This window comes from Hoplias malabaricus, chromosome 4 (assembly GCF_029633855.1).
Source record: "Hoplias malabaricus isolate fHopMal1 chromosome 4, fHopMal1.hap1, whole genome shotgun sequence".
Lineage (NCBI taxonomy): Eukaryota > Metazoa > Chordata > Actinopteri > Characiformes > Erythrinidae > Hoplias > Hoplias malabaricus.
Window position 1 is genome coordinate 10,205,088 of NC_089803.1, and position 22,845 is coordinate 10,227,932.

Here is a 22,845-nt window from a genome sequence, read left to right on the forward strand (position 1 = left end):
TTCACCAAATTCTTTTATAAATTCTGAATAGGGCCCTGGTGGTCTATAAATGTTTAATAAGGAGATAGTGTTCTTATTTGTGGCGGGGTTAAGTATGTTAATGTACATGATTTCGAAGGAAGTACAGTTGTAACCATGTTTTTGGTTAATAATTAAATTATTTTTGTAAATTATACATAATCCACCGCCTTTGCCTGTCAGTCTGGGGCTGTGTACATATTTATAGCCTGTAGGAGTGGCTTGATTTAGTGCTAAATAATCATCATTTCTGACCCAAGTTTCACTAAGGCATAAAACATCAAGTTTCTGATCCATTATTATTTCATGTATAATGACTGCTTTAGAGTTAAGTGCTCTTATATTGAGTAGGCCAAACTTTAGGTCTGTGGGGATGATACTACCCTCTGTTTCTGATGGTTTAATAGTGATTAGGTTATTGGGGCACGCTGTTTGATATTTTCTGGGTTTAAGTTTGATTCGGGGGACAGACACAGTCTTGATACTGTAACAAATTTTTATATTTCTTAAAGCAAGCTTTGTACATATTCCCTTACTATGGGCAAACAAATGGCCATTATCTGTAAGTGTATCCTTAAAATCACTTACCTGTTCGCTGTGTAATCTACTTGCCTGGTTTGTGCTGGTGGGTGGGGTTAGTCAAGCCTGGCGAAGAACATCCTCGATGTTCCCAGAGAGAACTGCAGAACCTAGACGACTAGGGTGAAGCCCATCCCGGCGGTAGAGGGCAGGACGTTCCCGAAAACACTCCCAGTGGTCGACGTAGTCCACGCCGACAGTGCCACACCAAACCCGGAGCCAGGAGTGGAGTGCGAAGAGCCTGCTGTACGCCTCACATCCTCGTCTGTAGGTGGGTAGGGGGCCGGAGACGACGATCCTGGCGTCCGTCTTCTTCCGAGCGGTATCCAGAAGCGAACGGTAGTGCTCCTTCAGGACCTCGCTGCGGCGGGCGGAAGTGTCGTTCGTCCCCACGTGGAGAACGACGGTGCCGAGATCCTCACGCTGCCGCAGCGCCGAGGGAAGTCGCCTGGCAACATCCAGGACACGAGCACCTGGAAGACAGGACACAGTAGCTTTACTCTTTGTGCCTGAGACTCTTAAATGTCTAACTATAGAGTCGCCGATGATAAGAGTACCGCCCTGTTTAGTTTTCGGTGCAATTGAGGGCCAGGAGCTGAGCACCTCAAACCGGTTAGTAGAGGTGAAGACTGGCTGCGGTAGAGGGGGAGACGACCTCGGCTTCCCACGCCCACGCTGACGCTCCCAGCTCGGGGCTGGAGTGAAGATGGCTGTCCCGGGGAGCCGTCGCGACGGAGGAGCTGGCGTGCCAACGGCCGCGTAGGAGGCATCGCGGGCGGCCTCGAGCCTCGTCTTCTCCCGCTGGAGCTCCGTCTGCTTCTCCAGGAGACGCTGAATTCGGCGGCCCAACTGCTCGAGCTCCGTGCTGAGCCTGGAAAGAGATCGCTCCTCCGCGGTCGCCATAATCAGGAGAGAAGGAGTTATTAATTGAGAGAAGTTATTAATATGAAAACAACAATAATAAAATGGTAGTGGTATTTAACAGTGTACAACTAACACTAAGCACAACTAATAAGGATAAGTTAACAAGGTATTAACAGTAAAGATTTTAAGTAACGAGCTTAGGAACAGTACTAAACAGCAGCAAGCAAACAAACAAACTGAGCGCGCGAACTGTCAGCCGGAAATGACGACACCAATGACGTTTGCGTCCCTAGATCAAACTCTCTCATAGAAGTTTCTTTGGATGAAGCGTATAGAACTTGCACTAAATTGACCATGCCCTTGTGCTGCTAGATGTTTTAGCCTGAAGTTGGCGCAGCCTGCAGATGAGGCTGTTCTAAAGAGATGAACCCTCATCCTGCAGACTGATGGTGTAGTTTCCAAGTTATCATTCTCCCACCATAATAATCTTAAGGAATCTTGATCTTCCCGTTTTACATGAAACTGGTGGAACAATATTTCAATGTCACAAACCATTTCAACAGAACTTTTTCGGAAGCGACACAGGACACCCACCAACATATTTGTCAGGTCAGGACCAGTAAGCAGATGGTTATGAAGGATGTTCATTCATTCCATGATTGGGTATGTACCAAGTTGAATTGTTTCCTATTTCTTTTTTGGGTATCTTTTCTGCATCACTACATGTAATTGTGTCATCAATAAAGTTTATGTGGTCTTTGTAGTACTTTTGATCTTTGCTTAGTCTCTTTTAAAGGACATTCAGGCGATGCAATGCATGTTTTTTTTGTTAGGTAATTTTGGTCTTTCATTATTGAATGGTAATGGCATTTCTTAGTGTTTGATGTTAGATACTTACTCTCAACTTTGAAAAGAATTTGAGATTTTGTGAAACAAGTTCATCATTTCCATCTCTTTCTGGAAAGTCAGATTCAAGGGCTCTTATGAAAGAAGAGCAACTTCTTTCACTTAAATTTGGCCCACATATTGTACTTCAATCACAATGACAGAGATCTCTGCAGCTGGTGTTACTTGTTTTACTGCTATTCAATGGCTAATACCTATAGGGTTACAACAGTCTGTACAGGGATCCCCATAGCCAATAAATCTCAATCCAAAGTCACGTTGTGCATAAGGATGATTTTCTTTGCCAGGCGCAACTTCTGTTGGAAGTAGGGCTTGTGAATAATTGCACCCAATGAGCAGACCTACCTTATAGTCCTTTAGAGTTGCAATCTGTTCATGGAGGTCCTCTAGATGAGACCAAGCTTTTGCAGCTTCACCTGTTGGTATGTGAGTTCTGTTAGCTGGTATGAACTCCTGGGTGTAGACAGAGTTACTAGAGTCAAAGCCGCAGACTTGTAGGTCATTTAATCTTAGAGAGCTTACCAGTGTGGTTCTTGAGGTCATGGTAGAAAGACTGAGCTTGACTTGTTCTTTGTTTGCATCTAAAGTTTCTGCTACTTCACTTAGAATTAAGGTTGTGTCACTTTGAGAATCCAATAAAGCATATGCTAAGACGACTTGTGCTGACTGAAATGTATATGAAAGCCAGACAGAAAATATTGCAACCATCTGCACATTAGCTTCATGATGTTTTACTTTATTTGTAGTAGCAAGGTAGTGTCGCAGTCACACAGCTCCAGGGAACTGGAGGTTGTGGGTTTGATTCCCGCTCTGGGTGACTGTCTGTGAGGAGTTGGTGTGTTCTCCTCGTAGTCAACTCTGGGTGCTCTGGTTTCCTCACACAGTCCAAAAACACACATTGGTAGGTGGATTGGTGACTCAAAAGTGTCAGTAGGTGTGAATGTGTGTGTGTTGCCCTGTGAAGGACTGGTGCCCCCTCCAGGGTGTATTCCTGCCTTTCGCCAAATTATTCCAGGTAGGCTCTGGACCCACTGCCACCCTGAACTGGATAAGCAGTTACAGATAATGAATGACTGGGCTATTTCTTTGTAGCTTTCTTGACTTGGATGCTGCTTGATTCCTGCTAGTCTTTGTTCTTCTTTGGCTCGGTCCTCATGCAGACACGTAGGATACGGCTTTGTTGCTTGAATTAATTTGATTCTGTCTAAAAATGTTTTCTCCATTAATAACTTACATGTGTGTACAGTATGTTGGTTTTCTTTGCAGAAAATACATGTCATAACTACCTTCTTATCAGAGTGTGTGTTCAGTGTCTATACTCCAAATATTTGAGGTCTTTAGCATTTTGGTTTTTCACTCTCAGTGTTTCAGTGACTGAAGTGAGTTAAAACACTAACACACAATCTTCACTTCTTTTATCAGGAATTTAACAAATGGTCCAAACGAGGGGAATTGATTACTTTCTTCTTCAATAACCTTCCTGTTCCATCTCACTGTTAGACAGTCTGGTAACTTCAGAAGAATTTTCCTGTTTACATTACAGTCGTTCATGATTTCCAATGCCTTAGCAGCCTCACAACTATGGCGAAAATCAACAAATTCTGAGCTCAAAGCTGTTCTTAAATTCAGTCTTAGGCCATGCTTGAAGCGTGTCTCTGTACGCCTTTGCAATTACAAATTTGTTTCCATATCTCCCCTCCAGCAACATTCAGACACTGTTCCAAGTAAGAAATAGATATCATGTGCTTTCTTAGTTTGTCTACTTACATATCTACGGAGATTATATACCTTCTATTTATCTTGAATGTTTTTCTGGTCAATCAACATTTCAAAGGATATTTTACAGTCATATTTCAGTGGGTCCCTGCTTTAAATTTAAAATTATATACAAATATATTTACACTAACTTTTGTACCTTATGATGTGTATAAATGGTGATTAATTCTCCTTAACAAATAAGTCAATTTTAACATACCAAAATAACTAGTATTCACAGTAAACTTCGTTAACAAACCATTATAAATCTCTCCTTTAAACTGTCCATTACTTGTTAGTGTCTAGGTTATTTACGGCGCAGACCGAATTTTTACTATAATTCCCTCAAACCACAGGTAGACACTAGTGGTTTCCTCGTTACTGGTTTATTTGAAGCTTTCCTTCTCCACCCTGAAAACTAAACCTGTATTGACAACAAATATAATGTCAGCATAAAAAAAAAACAGCATGCATAGCACATGAAATAATAAGGCTTATGTTAGTGATTTTATTAAAAAAAAGAATTTGATAGGCAAGGCAGATTTATTTATAAAACACATCATATATGCAGGGCAAAGTGCTTTACAGAGTAAAATAGAAAGACTAAAAAGCTGTTAGATTAAAATGATACAATTAAAGAAAAAACACGTAAGTGTTCCAGAATAAACAGTGAGGGGCATTTTAAAATGAGCTGCAGTCGTGATTTAAAAGTACAGCAGCTCATTTTAAAATGCCCCTCGTTGTTTATTCTGGAACACTTATTTTAAAAGTAAATATAAACATATTTACATTTAAATATACAGTGTTCAAGTTTTGAAACACAATAACAGGGAAAAAAAATTACCTTTCTGTAAGGTTTAACAAAGTGTGATTGTTCAGATTTTATATCATACCAACAGCTTCTATAGTGTTGATACTGATACCAAAATTGATTGAGTACAATTACATTTCTATCAAGCCTTAAATTTAAACATGTATCCTATGCATAAATTAATGAAAATCTCTCACACACTTGCAATTTGTCTCCAGAGAAAAAAAAAAAAAACAACACAGCTTATAGCCTCTCAGCAATCAAAGCAGTTTTTAAAAGTAGAACTTTTGCTAAAAATGACCCAACAATTCATTTCTGAGAGACAAAGTATGTGAATTTTTAGGATTAGCAGATGTAAAAATGAAAGTAGAGTCAAGTGTTTTTAATCAATGTGACGACAATCAGGTGAGAGCTGGTGCCATTTTATTTAAAGAACAGGGATCTATCAAAGTTTGATATTCACAGAGTTTGTGAAAGCATTGTGTTTGGAGAAAAGAAACTAACTCATTCCAGCATCAAAGCCTCATCCATCTGTGAAACATGGTGGTGGTAGTATCATAGTTTGGGCCTGTTTTACTGCATCATTGATGAGACAAATAATTCTGAACTACACCAGCAAATATTAAAGAAATATATCAGGACATCTGTTTGTGAGCTGAATCTTAGGAGATTGGGTCATGCAGAAAGACAATGGCCATAAACGTTCTACCAAACAATGTTTAAAGGAAAATGACATTAGTTTAGGAAAGGCCAAGTCAGCGTCCTGACCGTTATCCAATATTAATTTTGTGAAAAGACCTGAAGGAAACATTTAATGAGAGGAAACACACCAACTTAACAGAGCTGAAGTTGTTTTAAGTCACGCTGCAGGACTGATCAACAGTTACGAGAACTGTTCAGTTGTAGTTAACACTTCACCAGGCCTCAGACCAGATCCTCAAACCAAAGACTCACATACCTTTGCATCTCACAGATCTGTAACATTGGATCATTTCCCCACAATAAATAAATGACCAAGTCTAATAGTCATTCAGAAGCCATGAAAAACAGCAGGGATCCCTGTCTGTCAGTTTAATATTTTTGCCACAGTTTTGAGGAGAGTTTCCTGTAGACTGGGATTGTTGCTGCTGCTGGTCGACCTCTACACATTCAACTGCACATTCAGCTACTGCCTTCACACTCTGGCCTCTGGCACTGTTTTACTGTTATTTCTAGAAGCAAATGGTATTAATTGCATAAAAAGCTCAAACTTTGCCAAATGTTTTATGGTACAGATAATAACTGTCCACACAGTGTCTTCTCTACAGACGGGGGTCTCGTGTTCAGCATTCTCTCCTCTTCCTGGGCCATGGTGCTTCAGTCGTGAAATATTTACAGTTTACTTCCAGTTGAATTCACTCTTAGGAGTTCCCTGTGAAACAATGATTATGTCGCCGTTATCTACAGACACACTGTTCACATTATTAGAAACTCCTTCTTTTACTCACCATTTCTCCTGCAGTGGTTTTAGTTGTAGGAGTCAGTATTGACATTTGTTCCTCTGGCGACTGACAGCAACTGAAAAACAACACGGTTCCTGTTTAATTTGTTTAAAAATGACATTTTATTTAAACATTAAGATCAGATTAATGTTAAAGATTATGCTGAAATTCATTCAGATTCTTCTGTTCAGATAGAGTTTAAACAAATCTCTAGACATTAAAGCCTTCTACAGGGAACAGAGGTAAATGTTCCTTTGTTGTTTTAAAGAGACCTGCAGCTTTGTTTATTTTAATCATTTACCAATTAAAAATGGTCCACAGTGAGCTAAACAGAGTGGACTAACTTCACAGAGAGGACATGAAGCAGTTCAGGACTCCTCTCAGGAAACGTGAGGGTGAACTGGGGCAGGTGGGAGCAGAGGTATCTACTGTATACGACTGCAGCTCAACTTAATTGTACAACACACTCCAAACTGAAAGTGCAGAGGCAGAACTGAGCAATCATTGCAGTTCACAGAAAGACATTGTTGGAGAGATGTCAGTTTCAGTCACATGTGATACAGGAGTCCACACATATAGAGAAGCAGGAAACTGAACTAAAACCGAAGAGTAAAGATTGTGAACCTGGAGCCGCAGAGAATGAGATGACTTTAGCTCAACAACCAATCATATCAAAGACGAGCTTCTCTGAAGACTTAAGCTGACTTTGTCCAAATCCACAATCTGTAGAACAGCAGAAATTTCCAGAGAGGACATTAGTGTAATGGCTTCCCTGAACAAAGAAAGTGAAGTCCACAACTTAAAACAAACTAGGGCACAAGCTGTAGAGATTGTGCAGGTTGAGGGTTCATTATTTGTGGGAGAATGTGCTCAGATAAATGCACTCAACACATTAATGATGAAGTGACATTACTCAGAGGATGGATGCTGGTGCTGACGGAAATGTTTCAACAACTGGTTACATTTGGGGGTGCAAAGATGACTCCAGCCGAGTGTTTCTTCTTGAAGTGCATCACAGACCACACAGAAACAAGGCTGCTGTTATTCAGGGAGATTGCATCTGTAGCTCTGGGTAGAGCAGCAGGCCAAGAGATAAACCTGGAGTTTTAGAGCTTCTGCACAAGGTAACGACAAGAGCACAGGAAATGAGTGTGTACTTCAGAGCAGGTGCAGCACAAATTAAATCTGTAAAGTGCATGGGTCATGTGATGATCCCTGAAGGTCAGCTCCCTCTGATTGAAAAGGTCTACAACGGTGATGAGGTATGAATTAATGCCCTGCACAGCACACACCAAATGAAGCCACAATCGCTGCACCTTGGAAATATAGAGTGGGTTTGTTCTGATGAGTAGGAAGCAGCACTGAACAGTCTTAAATACTCAGTGCTGAAATGCTTCAATTCGACCAAACACTAACGTTACAGACAGAGGAGTCCGAGATGTGTCTGATTCAGGAACGTCATCCTGTTGAATGAGTCTCGAGCTCTGACTGAAGCTGAATGTAATTGTGCTCCAACAGAGACAGAGCTGCTGTGTTTGCAGCGTAGAAGCTCTACCAGTGTGTGTCCAGTGTTTCAGTGGTGGTTCAGTCAGTCCACAAACTATTAGAAGCAGTTTATACAAAGACTCTTGGAAAGGCTCCAGAGAACGCTGTTGCAGCTGCAATACTACGACCTTCACACTAAGTCCACGCTTATCACAGATGATCTCTCTAGTGCTGTTAATAACACTGAGGTTGTGGAGGAGCATGTGTAGAAAGAGAAGAGGATTTTCTATGCAATTAATGCCACTGTTGTGCTTGGGGAAGAGCATTAACTGCTCAAGATCGTTGCTGAAAATACATCACACATGGCAGCAGAAGTGCTGAAATCCAGTACTACATCCTTACTGTACAATCTGAGACCCTCTCCACACAGATCTGTTTATTTAAATTTATAGTACCTCTTTAAGAGAGACACCAAAACCCCACGAATCATGAGAGAAACTGACGCACCTCAGCACTGACCAAAGGAACGTGATCACTTAGTGCTCCTCTAAGGAGGCCGTGCCATCATTTGTTCAGTCAGATGTCCCGGGTTAATACAGACACCTGCACACCCTTTTCTGCACTGGAGCAGGTGGGTACATTTAGTGGTGAAAGGTACCAGACTCTCCCCAGATTCTGACAACGTGAATAAACACATCCTCTACATCAGGGTCTCTCTGTTCCAGTCTCTACAACATACACCAGTATTTAAACAGAAACTACAGTTGAAACTGGAGTAAATCTCACCTCCTTTATCTTGTGGAGTTGGTAGATTATTATCCTGCTGATCTAAAGAGAAAAATGTATACATTTTATAATAAAAATGATATTCATATTATATACACACTGAAGGGTCACTGGATAATCTGTATCTGCATTCATTGTTCATTTCATCAGCTCCACTGGCGCCCTCGTTGGTCCACCTAGATATACAGTCAGAGACATCTGTCGCTGCACAGTGTGTGTCGCTCGTCCTCTAGTCCTTCATCAGTGACACAGGACGCTGTCGACTGGATGCTTTTGGTCGGTGGACTGTTCTCAGTCCAGTAGTGACACTGAGGGGTTAACCCCATGGACCCTATATATATAGCTATTTTGCTATTCCGTTTTTTTGTCAGTGCCTCTTTCAGTTGCATTTAAACAGTAATTATGTGACATATTGAATATGGCTATGTTGTTTTATTTTCTAAAGAACCTTAGCTACTCAAATATGTAATCACTTGAGATTTTCATGCTGACCGATAAATCAATTTTTCTATAAATTTGTCATGTTTTGACCAAAAATTTTACCTAGCGCCTGCTTTTTTTTCATATTTCTCAATGTACAGCCTTGAAATCATATTCCCACATCAGATATCTTTACACAGATTGTTAGTGTGAGGTGTCTTTTAGTTGAAAACATAAGCATTTTTTATTCTAATTTATTACATGTCATATTACTGTGATAAAATAAATTTGTAGCATCAGACGGACATATTTTTCTTGATATTCTAAGCTCTGGGATGTATGACTGATAAAGTTCTGACAGCCACAGCAGGCCCAGACTTTCAGGAATTTAGTTCAGGGCAAATATGGACAATATCCCAACAAATAAAAAACATTTTGGTACTTTGGCAGTTTTCTCAGATGCTGATAATATTTACAATTATTATTATTATTATAATCTTTTTAAAAAATGATGAAATAATACTTGTTTATTTAGAAAACCCACAATAAATAATTATTTAAGCTTTTTAGTTTATATTTGTTGATCTAATGCAGTGTTATTTGATGTGAAACCTAAAAAAAACCTTGAAAAACTATAAATCAATAATAGGAATATGTTTTTGCTGATGACTCATATTTTTCTGCCCAGAGACAGCGTGGGTTGACGTTATGTGAGTCAAAACGAAACTGAAAGTAAACAGCGTCTTTCTTGTCCCTTTTTCAGCGTTTTTTTCCTGATTTTAGCGCCTATCATTACAGTCTCTCATGACAAGAACATAACACACAGATTTTGAAGGAGCGCCTTGATTTTTAGGTGGTTTTTCACACTGGATTACTCCCAGAGGCTTCACAGCACCGCGATGAGAGCGCTATTTTTAGAAACGGTAGGATCTGCGCTTTCTAACGGTATACGGAGCTCACAGACGCGTTCAGACATTCAAGACTTACAAAGCTGATTATATAAGGTGTGTTTCTACCCCGCTCAGTGCGGGGTTCGAGTTGAAAGGGTTAAAAAACTCCAGCAGCACTGCTGTGTCTGATCCACTCTACACCAGCACAACACACACTAACACACCACCACCACGTCAGTGTCACTGCAGCGCTGAGAATGATCCACCACCACATCTCTCCTGCTCTGTGGGGGTCCTGAGCGCTGAAGAATAGTGTGAAATGGAGATAAGAAAGTATGCAGAGCAACCAGTGGACTACAGTCTGTAATTGTAGAACTACAAAGTGCTCTTGTGTGGTTAGTAGAGCTGCTAAAATGGACAGTGTGTGTCGGTACAAGGTAGGAGTTCCTAATCCAGTGATGGTTCAGTGTGTGTATATATTTATTTCACGATACAGAGCACAATCACAGACACTTACATTTTCCATTAACGTCTTTCTGATCTCTCATATCACGTCCTTCATGGAGTGGACAACCTTGAATGGAATAAACATGATACTCAGGCTTTCTGTTGTCTTTACATAAATGTAAATGTAAGAAAAACAGTAAATGTACAAACATAACTGTGAATAATAACAAACTAAAGAATGTAAAATTAAACTCAACACTAAGTAACACTGTTTTTCTTTATAGAACTAGACTATAATCCACTCACTCATTCATTCACTAATGTTTTGAATGATGTTTTATGACTGAAGAGCTTATGGGTGAAGCCTGAGCCTATTGTCTTTGTCTGTAGTTTAGCTGTAGGTAAAGGTTTCTGCTCTAGTGATGTTTATTTATTTATTGATGTATTGTGTTTTATTTTTACTATAAAATCAACCAAATATTTACTTTCTCCAGAAACCGCTGCATGTTCTAGTAGATATTCAGTGTTTACTTTGTGTCTTTGAGGAGAGTCTGTGGATGTGGTCTGTACTCACCAAACATCCCTTTTTTCCAAAGAAAAATAAAGACGACTGCACCCAGTAAAACCAGTGAGATCACTCCTACAGTCACCCCTACACTCTCTCCTGGACTCAGATTATTCCTGCAGTTGGAGCATCTTCCGTCTGTAAACAGAGCAGTGGTGAAAATCAGTCCCATCCCAGCACTAAATGTTTCCTGCACTATGAGTCTGTCTACAGGAGCTGACGACTCTTACTGAGTCACTGACTGACTGACCCCTGATCAGTGTTTAAATGAGCTGGAGTGAGAACATCATGGATCTTACAGTAACGTGTTCTGTACCAGAGTTTAAACCCCAGCTGGTAAACACTAATATGATGGATTTACTATAAATCATTAAGACACGTTTTAAAAAACAAAACAAAAAAATAGTTTATTTGTTGGATTCCCACTACATGTAGGTCACCATCCTTGTTATTGTTGGGGCACACACTGGGTAGTGTTGTCAAATGGTGGTAGTGGTAGTGGACCTTCGCTCTGGGACATACAGGACCACTGTTCATCCTTTTCTGTTTGTGCCAGAACACAGCATTTCTGAAATCACTGAAGATGACACACACCAGAGACAAAATAATGACAAACAAGTGCCCATGGAGGCGAGACTTGGGGGTAAATGGCTGGTGGTAGGGTTGGGCGGTATAATGATAATACCGTGGTATTTAACAATGTGGATGGTATCTCAAAATGAGGGCGGTATTTATGATGTGTGTGTGGTGTGTCAAATTTCTGTTCTGTGTCTTTAAAAGTCGGCTAAAATGTTAATGTGAATTTAAGAGAGCCACAGGGAGGGGGCGCTGTAGGAGCTCAATGATGTCACGGTCTGAAAATGGGTGTGAAATAAAACCCAAACCTAGTAGCCCACTGCAGCTGTAAGTTTAGCGCTGAGTTTGGGTTAAAAGAGAAAGTAATTAAGCTGTAAACAGACAAAATTCTCAGAAAATCTCAATTTTGTGTTCACAGGTATATGGCTTTTTCCTCTAAATAGCTGTGTTTTGAGCCTCAGTCCCCTGAAAAATCTGCTGTGGTGTGCTAAACCAGCTCTAAACAGTGTACACTAATAAGTTCGCTTTTTTTTTTCAAGTTTTGTCTGACGTTGTGGAGTGTCTCACATTTCCAACATCCCGTAGGAGGGAGAGTCTAAAACGCTTAATGTGAAAAAAGATTAACGTGTCTTAATTTTCTAAAACAACACTCTTTAGAGCACCAAAGGTCTGTTACTACTGATAACAAGTGCTCTCTGCTGCTAAAATATTTAACCTGTAATTCAAACGGAATGTAAAACAAAATATGTTAAACTTTTATATTCCCATTTAATCCCATTATAAAGAAACAGTTTAACGTACTAAAACAACGACTTAGGAACACCAAGCTCTTCTTAATTACTAATGATCACAAGGGCTCTGTGTTGTTGAAACTATAAACTGGTAACTCGAATGTAATACAATTTATGTTAAGCTCTTTTCCCATTTAAACCCACTATAAGGAAACAGCTTAATGTAAAACAAGGACCTTCCTCAATTACTACTAATCACAACTCTACTGCTGAAAGAATTCATCTGTAACTCAAACTGAAAGTGAAAAAAAGTTAAGCTTTTTTCTTCCAATTTAAACCCATTATAAGCTTATCGTGGCGTAGGTATACTGTTATTACTTCATGCACAAGTTCAGCTTACTTATGATCTGTAGTGTTTAAATGGGAAGAAAAAAGCTTAATGGATTTTGTTTTACTTTCTGTTTGTGTTACAAGCTAAATATTTCAGCAGCAGGAAGCACTTATGATCAGTAGTAATTGAGAAAAGTGTTTCTCATGTTAAGTTTTTCAGACTCTCCCCAGTTATGATTCTGAAATTCCTTTAGTGTGAGCCACACTTTAGACAAAATTCACTGCTTTAAAGTTTAGTGCTGTGCAACCATTTGACATCATCCACCCAAAAGCCATCACCCTTCTGAAATGTCACAGATGACACAAAAAATGTGTTAATTTTAAAATAAATATCTATTTAAACTGACATATTACTTCAAGAGTTCATCAAGTGAACATTAACTAGATCTGAACCCATCAGCACGAGTCCTAACAGCCAGGATCAGCTGATTTTACTGCACTATTAACAGCCTTGACTTCAGAAGAGACACTGAAAGGAGTCTAAAACCTTTTGTACACAGTGGAACTGGAACTGTATCAGACAGAACACATATGTAATGTGGCGTTTTACCAATAATTATAGAAGTTAATATTGATTAAAGTGGAGAAACACAGTGAAGTTTTGATCTCGTCACCCGTTTCCTACAGGAATGAAGGTTATTGTTAGTGTGGTGTGGACACATCTGCCGTTGTGGCAGGGTTTACAGTTACAAACACAGATATATTTACCCCATGGTGTAATTACTGCTTCACTGAAGGAGACGTGAGAAACATAACAGTCGTATCCTGCTGTATCTTCCTCCTGGACGTCCACACTCTTCCTCAGCTGGTAGGTTCCATCACCATTGTGTCTGACTCCTGAGGATGTTAGTAGATGATCAGGGAGTGAAGTGGTGAATCTCCTCAGTCTCATCTTCAGGTCTTTGAGGTAGAAGCCCGTGGCCAGGCAGGTCAGGGTCAGTCTGCTGGACTCAGTCTGAGATTTCTTCACAAACACATACACATCTGGAACAGCTGCCGAGAGGAAAAGTGCAGATACAACATTTTAAATTCAATCAAATGTAGATTTTAAAGGAACGTGTTCTGAAATAAATATATTTGTTGTTTTAGCATGTGTTTAAATGCGAGTAATATTTATTGTGAAGTTTTGCTTTGTGTTTTTAAAATTCCTGCATCATTAAAGGATTAAACACATACAATTATTCATAAAGTCTTCAGACTCTTTCACATTTTGATTTGTCACAACCTTGTGATAAAATCTATACAATTTTAAAAAAGTTTTCTTCATCTTTCTGTTCTCTATGCCCCAAAATATCAAAGTGAATACAGAATTTATTAAAAATAAAAGGCCTAAATATTACATGGACTTAACTATTCAGGCCGTTTACTCAGTAGCACTGAGTATGAGTGTGTGTGTGTGTGTGTGTGTGGATTGAACGTTGAATGGAATGGCATTCTGTGTCAATTGTAAAGCACCCTTTGGTATACAGAAATGTGCTATACATGTGTAAGAAACAAAAACAAACAAACAATAGATGAAGGTCAATTGTGTCATGGTTTCCTCAGACCAGAGAATCTTGTTTCTCTCAGTCTCAGTCTCTTTTAGGTGTTTCTTTGCAAGACTATGCCGTAGGGTTGATGCAGAAGTATAAATTGGGCTTTACTGAGCACAACAATTACGAAGTTTAGTGGAGCAGTTGCTCTACATAGAGTCCTGTTGACTTAAAACTCCTTCCATTTAAGAATTATGGACGCTGCTGTGTTCTTGGGAACTTTCAGTGCAACAGAAATGATTGTGTAGCCTTCTCCAGATGTGTCTCCACAGTCCTGTGTCTGACCCCCACAGGCAGCTCTTTCCTCCTCATGGCTTGGTTTTTACTCTGATATGCATCAATATCTGTGAGACCTTATGTAAACAGGTGTGAGTCTTAACAGGTCTCCTGTCGAGGTGTAGTAACAGGGCGACACACACTCACATGTTTGGTCAAGTTTTAGTCAGCAAGCCATCTACAACCGTGTGTTTTTGGAGGAAACCCACGCTTACACTGGGAGAACATATCAGTCACCCGGAGCGGGACTCGAACCCACTACCTCCATGTGAGATTGGTGAGAACGGAAAACCAAAGAGTTTAATTCCTTAAAGTGTTTAATATTTCTAAGAACTGAATAAGTTGTACCAGACATTACTCTGACTTTATCCTGCCAGCCTCTAGGACACAGTCAGGGTGATGTCTGAGTGACCCCTGTGTGAACAGAGTTGGGAATGATCTGGAGAATCACAGTGAACTGATGCTGTGTCTCCTGCTGCACAGGCTCCGCCCCTTAATTGATCCACATTGAACATTTCCAGCTGTGAGAATACGTCTGACACTACAAATCTCCAGCTCTATGCTACATGTGTGAAAGGGCGACTCTGGAACATTTCTGGACCTGATTCTCACATGAAAACAGCTTTAGAGACGTCGGGGTGATCTGATTATGACAAATACTCACTGGGTGTGGGTTCAGGACTGCACTGTAAATAAATTTCCTGCACACGCTGCACAGGCTCCGCCCCTTAACTGATCCACACTGAACATTTCCTGCTGCGAGAACATGTCTGGACCTGATTCTCTGGACATATTCCAGACTTCACACATGAAAACAGCTTTAGAGACTCCTGGGTCTGTCCACAAGTTTCTACAGCCCCTTCACATCTGAACACTCTCACACACTGAATTATGGAGGGCTTTAAAATCTGCTGAAACTGACTTTAATGCTGTGTTTATCTTCACTGTGTGTGTGTGAGGACAGAGAACCCAACACACAGCTGTGGTGTGTACAACACTGATATGGACTCTACTGCTCCTGCTGTTATTAATGAGAGTGAAATCACAGACTCTGATTACGACAAGTTTCCAGATACTCACTGGGTGTGTGTTGAGGACTGTACTGTAAATAAACCTTCATCCACTTCACACAGTCCTGACAACTCAGAGCAGGAACTAGACCACTTCCAGAATTAAACGTCTCCACCGTCTCCTGGGCCTCCTTCACTGAGACTGACCACTGTCTCGAGGTCCAGTTATAAGACATTAAATCTTCTCCATCGTAGCCGTATTCATTAATGCAGTTTAAAGTTGACACTGAGCCGTCAGGAAGCTTTTCCCCCTCACAGCCGTTTCTCCACTGAAGAACATGACGCTCTGAAACAGGAGAGGACCTGGAATCATCATCACACCCTCAACACTGTACAATCAGCTGCACACAGACACTAAACCCAGTCCCTGTTGAACACCGCACTCATTACCCATTCTTCACACATTAATGCACTCAGGCCTAAGGTAGACTCTGTTATGGTGAGGTTCAGGACCTTCACCATTTCTTTCTCAATTACAGCTTCTTTAAAAAGTAGGATTTACAAACTCTTCTCTTCATGAAGATTATGAAATCATAAATTAAGAGATACATTAATATTCTCACCTGACGCTTTGTGTCTGAAGGCCTCCAACTGTAACTGAAGAACCTTGTTCACCCACCCTCCATCACGATTCAGCTTCTCAGTTCCTGTTCTCCACTCACTCTCCTTTATCTCCTTCACCCAGCTCTGTTTAGGAGTCCTGATACCGTCCCGACTGCTGTAGGAGTCCATCTGTGTGTCGTCCAGCAGAGTCTCTTCACTGAACTGGTAGGTGTTGTGTGAGGACTCTTCAGACTGGACGGTGAAGAGGTAAAACAGAGTGTGTTTATCTGTGGGGAACAGAAAATAAATAGATTATATAACAAAGTAATTAAAGTCCAGAAAGTGCTACAGTAAAATATAATAGCAGATATCTACCTAAAAATATTGCCTAAAAATATTATTGATTTATAAAACTAGAATTGTTACTAGTCAGAATTAAATTTCAGATATCTCATGGAATGACTGAAAAGAAATAAAAATATAAAAGAGAAACACAAACACCTGACTCGGTACGCGATGGTGCACCTATTGAACAATTTTACAAACTCCACGGGCATGGATAAATAAAGAGAGGAGAATTTAAAGTCTTGGACTGCAGGAGGAGGATTTAATACTGACGGTTTATATTACATATTGTTATACGTCATGGACAACAACCATATACGTAAGTAAGCCTTGTCCATCTCCCATTAACGCCACTTTTTGCTACGCTACCCCATATTACATTTAGCCGATTCTGATTTTCGTTCTGAGAATTATTAATGACAACATACATTAAACTTTTCTTTTAATGGAAACTTTTGACGTCTCGACATAAAATTATGCACTAATTTGACAAATGTTGTCTTTGAAAACCCCCGAAATAAAATAAAGAGCAATGTTTTAAAGTTTACAAATGAAAACAGGTCCACAAGTTTGTGCAACATCTAAAGCAGTCACTTAAACATTAAGTTTTTCTGAACAAAAGAAGCATTTCTAACTTGTCACCGTGTTTCTTTTCTCATTACCACATGTCCAGCCAAGCTAAACAAGCGCTCGTATGACTGCTATGTTGCTTAAACAGTGAGTGTGTGTAGCTGTGTTTGTGCTGCTTCTGCCCTTGTGTAAATGCGACCGACACAAATCAGTTTGGAGACACCGGTTATGGCAGTAAAAACCAGCCTTTTCCAGTCACAGCCAATCAAATCAGTGCATCTCTACTAAATATATAATCTGTTTTCATCTCCATCAGTTTTCAACACTGTCAGCATAGAGAAGAGGGCTTGGGACTGAAAGGTTGTTGGTTCGAGTCCCAGGAAAACTGGGGGCGGTGGGAGTGAAGGAACAGCTGAGGGGCCCTTGAGCAAGGCACCAAACCCACAGCTGCTCCCTGTGCAGCTTTTGACTTTTTAGTTCTCTGCTTTTTGTGCCTGACACTACGACTGAGATTTAGGGCCACAGCATTGAGAGAAGAGAGAGAAAAAAAACAAGATTAAAGTCAGAATTCTGAGAATATTCACTGCACGTACAATGGAGCAGACACACACTGTAACTGGAATGCAGTGTGTTGCTGAAGTCATACTATGGTATAGATTTCAGGAGTAAACACTCAGTTCTCTTCCACATCAGGACCAGATCGTGATTAGTGTTTAAACCCTGAATCAGTGCATGAACGGTGTAGTTTCACAGGATACAATTAATGATCACGAAAATTATCCAGAGCCCACGAGGCTTCATTGCATTACGTCTCCGACTTGTACAATAAATTATTATTATTACTCAATTATTCTGAGATTTTTTTCTGAGAATATTCTCAGAGTTCTGACTTAAAACTCCGTCGTATGACACAGACATATATCGTGATATTAGAAAGGGAAAAGCGTGTAGTTCAGTTGTCCGTAAACACAGTGATAGTGGACTGTGTGCGAATATGGGATGCTATGTTTGTAGCATGTTAGCTATCGCTACTTCATTGGTCTGTTTACATTGGTCATATGCCACTGTCACCTGAACGTAAGGTGCCCATGTCACTGGCATGTGCCCGCATCACCCGAACATTTTATTACCGTTACTGCCCTCGCCTCGAGTCTCACAGACTCTTACAGAACCGAGACTCACCTCCACAAATGACGAGGTTACAGGGGAGCAGCAGAAATAAAACTAACTCTTCATTGAAAAACATCTTCACTGTGTCGGGTCGTTGATAAAAAAAATCAAGTAATATTCCCCTTTGATATGAAAAAAAAAACTACCTATATTTCCTAAACAGTCAGCGGTTTTATACACAACAAACCAATGGTAGCTAACTTCCGTTAGTTTCCGGAACCGAAATCCTAGGATATGGCCCCACCTAGCGATACGGATGAAGATATAGACGTGGACGTGGAAAATATGGATGACAGTCTTTTGTGTTGTAATAAATATTAATATTTGGTGGAAAAAAGGCAAACGAGCAATTATTTGTCATTGTCAATGTACTACGAAGTGTTTCTGCATTTAACCCATCTGTCGGTGAACACACACACACACTACTGCGCTAGGGGGCAGTGAACACACACAGAGCGACATGGAGACATCCCCAGCATCTGTAAATCATGGCCCCAGCTGCTCGGTAAAATGAGTTGGAGATCAGCGGCTCACGTGACGTCACAGCTTTTCAAATCAAACACTGACAAATTTTAAACCGTTCACACGATGTACAATGAAAGTAAAGTAACAATATGATGTAACTCCTGGCAGTTAAAAATGCCTTTATTGTGTTTTCAGTAAAAACATTGCCCTGAAGAACACTGTGGAGGAGGGAGATATGGACTGTGTCCTAAATGACTCCCTATTCACTAATCACTATGTAGTGCACTATTATAGTGAACTGAATTCAGGAGGGGAGTGAATGATGTTAGACACTACAGCTCTGTCTGAAACAGAAGGCAGCGTCCTCAGTGCCTTTCTGCCTTCTGTCTCACAAGTCAGTGCCTTAGAAATTTTTAAAATGTTTGCTTCTTATTTACAGTTTCCGTATTCAGGGGTTCAGGTCCACCTTAAATGGGTCCGTTTGAGGCAAATGTTGGTGTTAATCACCAGCTTCTTACTCTCTGTTGCAATAGCTTTTGAAACACAGCCCTTATTTTATAGTTCTTATGAAATGCCTTGCTCTCACTTGTTCAGGAGAAAATTATCCCTCCCTGGATCTGTCCTGTCGTCCTGTTGGGCTCTGAATGGTGTCCATCTTCCAAATATACAGACCTATTTAAAAAAATTAGAATATCATGGAAAAGTTGATTAATTTCCATAATTCCATTCAAAAAGTTAAACTTTCATAGATTATAGATTCAGGGCCCAGAATTTAAACAATTTCAAGTATTTGTTTATCTTCACATAATTTGGGCTTCAAGCTCCTAAAACCCACAAAAACAGGATTTCAAAAAATTAGAATACTGTCAGAAATCAGCCCAAACTACTTCTCAGATTTTGCAAAAAAAAAAAAAAAAATGCTAAATATGGTACTTTCAAAACGATATGTCACTCTTCAATACTTGGTTGGGAATCCCTTTGCTTTAGTCACTGCCTCGATGCAACGTGGCATTGAGGCAATCAGTCTGTGGCATTGCCTGGGAGTTATGGAAGCCCAGATTTCCTTGATGCTTGCTGTCAGCTCTTCTTTGTTGTTGGGTCTGGTGGCCCTCATTTCCCTCTTCAGAATACCCCATAGATTCTCAGTGGGGTTTAGGTCCGGCGAGTTGGCTCTCCAGTCAAGCACTGTGACGGCATGGGCATCAAACCAGTCTTTGGTGCTTCTGACGGCATGGGCCTCTCCATACAGATCCTCAGCAGAAGGAATCATGAAGTCCTCTATTTAAGAAAGCAGAGTTTACCAACACCTGCACCAGACATTTCACCCCAAATCATGACTGACTGGATATTTCACACTGTACCTCAAGCAGTTTGGGTTCTGTTCCTCACCCGTCTTCCTCCAAACCCTTGGACCTTGATTCCCGAATGAAAGGCACACTTTACTTTCATCAGAAAAGAGGACCTTGGACCACTGGCCGATGGTCCAGCCCTTCTTTTCGTTGGCCCAGTTGAGATGCTTCCTACACTGGCTCAGGTTCAGAAGTGGCTTGACCGAGGAACCTGACAGTTGTAGCCCATCTCCCGGATGTGTCTGAATGTGGTGGTTTTTGCAGCTGTGCATCCTGCCTCGTTCCTGGATCTCTTCCTGGATCTCTGCCAGATTGTTGAATCTTCTCTTTTGGATAATTCGTTGAAGCCCACAGTCTTCCCCATATTGAACCAAACTGAAGCAATTTACTGACACCTGGGGAAACCTGTGCAGGTGCTTTGAGTTTAGTAGATGATTCGTTTAAAACATTCATGCCCTGCAAAATTTGGGCTGATTTTTCCACAGTATTCTAATTTTTTGAAATCCTGTTTTCGTGGGTTTTATGAGCTGGAAGCCCAAATTATTTGAAAATAAACAAATACTTGAAATCATTTAAATTGTGGTCCCTGAATCTATAATCTATGAAAGTTTAACTGTATGAATGAAATGATGGAAATGAATCAACGTTTCCCTGATATTCTAAATTTTTGGAATGGGTCTGTATATCCAGGTTTTCTTCTGGTGTTACTCCATTACTCTGTTCATGGAAATTTTTGGAGGGATACAGAGTCTTTCATGAGCTCCTTCATGATTCAGCTTCTCAGTTGAATACTTTTGAGTGGTTTCTCAATACGTTTTCTTTAATGAAGATCTTTTGTCTCGTCCCGTGCTCTATTTTTATCGACGACATTAGTCTGGAGCCCTGTGTCCAGGTTAACTCTTTGTTCCTGCACAAGTCAGTTCTGAGAAATATTAATCACCTTAAAACATTAAACCCTTTGTTTCCTGTCCCCACCGCGGTTAACAAAGCTGAGATGATCAGTTTCTCTAGAACACAGCATTTCACACCAGTCACCACTAACATTTACGCTGTTAAACATTTAATGGATAATTTAATAATGCTGTTAAACAGTCAATATATTTATTTCAGAGCAAGTTCCTTTAAAATCTATTTGATTGAATGTGAAATGTTGTATCTTCACTTTTCCTCTCTGCAGCTGTTCCAGATGTGTTTGTGTTTGTGAAGAAATCTCAGAGTGAGTCCAGCAGACTGACCCTGACCTGCCTGGCCACATGACTGTATCCTCACCTGGAACAATAAAAACAGGTAAACCAGGCTGTTTATAGAGTGAAAGGAAGACGAACACCACTGAAATTCTAGAGTCTGAGCTCAGGTCCATTTTCTCTACACTGAGTTATTGGAGTCTTTATTAGGACGTTATTGTAAGATCCATGATGTTCTCACTCAAGCTCATTTAAACACTGATCAGGGGTCAGTCAGTCAGTGACTCAGTAAGAGTCGTCAGCTCCTGTAGACAGACTCATAGTGCAGGAAACATTTAGTGCTGGGATGGGACTGATTCTCACCAGTGCTCTGTTTAGAGACGAGAGATGCTCCAACTGCAGGGACAGAAGAGATTGGAGGAGCGATCTCAGTGGTTTTACTGGGTTTAGTCGTCTTGTTACATCCCACCCTCTATTTTGTATGATGGCATCTAGGGGTATCAAGGGATGGGTATAACAAGGAGTGTGTGATGCAGTGTGAAAGTGAGGGAAATATACAATATAGTGCTCTTATATATATATATATATATATATATATATATATATATATATATATATATATACACACACACTCCATTTACAACTCCATTGTACACTCTACTCTAATAAAACAAAATTTTACCGTTTCTTCTTCTCAACAGGAACAAGATAAAGCATCAGCGACCACATTATCTTTACCTTTCTTGTGTACAATATCCAGTTTGTAATCTTCAATAAACAAAGCCCAATGCATTAACCTTTGATTTTGATTATACATTCTGGATAGAAATACTAGAGGATTGTGGTCAGTATAGGCAATAATAGGCGTACTGGCAGATCCAACATAAACATCAAAGTACTGAAGTGCTAAGAGCAAGGCTAAAGCTTCCTTTTCAATTGTTGAATAATTCAACTGATGCTTATTAAAATTGTGGGAATAATAACACACAGGAGGGTGTATTCCCCTGTCATCTTTCTGAAGCAGGACTGCACCAGCACCAACTGCACTTGCATCAACCTCTAATTTGAATGATTTTCAAAAGCCAGATGCAGGTAGTACAGGAGCACTACTCAAGAGTAATTTGACACAGTTAAATGCATGATCACAGGCAGGTGACCAATAAAATTTAACAGGAGGACTAAGTAACTACAGTAGAAAAATTTCTACAAAATGCCCTATAATACCCAGCCATACCTAAAAATCGTCGTAGATCACGCCGTGTAATAGTAACTGGAAAGTTCACTATAGCGGTTACTTTGGCCTCTAACGGCCGGACTTCACCACCACCTACCTGTTTTCCTAAATATGTGACAGTTGCCTGAACAAACTCACACTTAGCCAAATTCAGCTTTGAAAAAGCTTCGTCAAGACGACGAAAAAGCAAATGTAATGTTTGTAAATGGTTTTCCCAATCAGGTGAATACACTACGAGATCATGTAAATAAGCTGAGTATTTAGTATTTGGTACATCCCCCAACACTGTATTAATAAGTCGTTGAAATGTAGAAGGTGCATTTTTGAGACTAAAAGCCATTACAGTATATTGTAGGAAATCATCTGGTGTAACAAATGCAGAAATATCAGAAGCCTCAGGGGT

General features: G+C 40.2%; 1 protein-coding gene and 1 long non-coding RNA gene across 2 annotated transcripts in view; one reads left to right on the top strand and one right to left on the bottom strand.

The window, feature by feature from the left end:
• The window catches only part of LOC136694708 (uncharacterized), a 31,465-nt gene extending 9,469 nt beyond the window's left edge, over positions 1 to 21,996 (top strand). The window contains exons 3-4 of the long non-coding RNA XR_010802230.1: positions 21,202 to 21,311; positions 21,910 to 21,996. This is a non-coding gene — a long non-coding RNA (uncharacterized lncRNA). The remainder of the gene's footprint in view (positions 1 to 21,201; positions 21,312 to 21,909) is intronic.
• LOC136694019 (zinc-alpha-2-glycoprotein-like) lies at positions 8,070 to 18,391 on the bottom strand. Its single transcript, XM_066667357.1, has 8 exons — positions 18,223 to 18,391; positions 16,146 to 16,412; positions 15,593 to 15,868; positions 13,413 to 13,697; positions 11,017 to 11,145; positions 10,513 to 10,569; positions 8,686 to 8,727; positions 8,070 to 8,574 (listed from the first exon to the last, which is right to left on the bottom strand). The coding sequence occupies exons 1-8, from the start codon at positions 18,284 to 18,286 to the stop codon at positions 8,447 to 8,449; spliced, it is 1,248 nt and encodes a 415-aa protein (XP_066523454.1). The 5' UTR covers positions 18,287 to 18,391; the 3' UTR covers positions 8,070 to 8,446.
• Positions 21,997 to 22,845: the final 849 nt, after the last annotated feature.

Bases quoted from the DNA above. Each gene is read 5' to 3' on its own strand.
- LOC136694019 (XM_066667357.1), bottom strand. From the start codon at position 18,286: ATGTTTTTCAATGAAGAGTTAGTTTTATTTCTGCTGCTCCCCTGTAAC. The intron at 13,698-15,592 runs GTGAGTATCTGG...TCCTCTCGGCAG, and splicing joins CAGTCCTCAACACACACCCA to CTGTTCCAGATGTGTATGTG. The intron at 10,570-11,016 runs GTGAGTACAGAC...ATTCCATTCAAG, and splicing joins TTGGAAAAAAGGGATGTTTG to GTTGTCCACTCCATGAAGGA.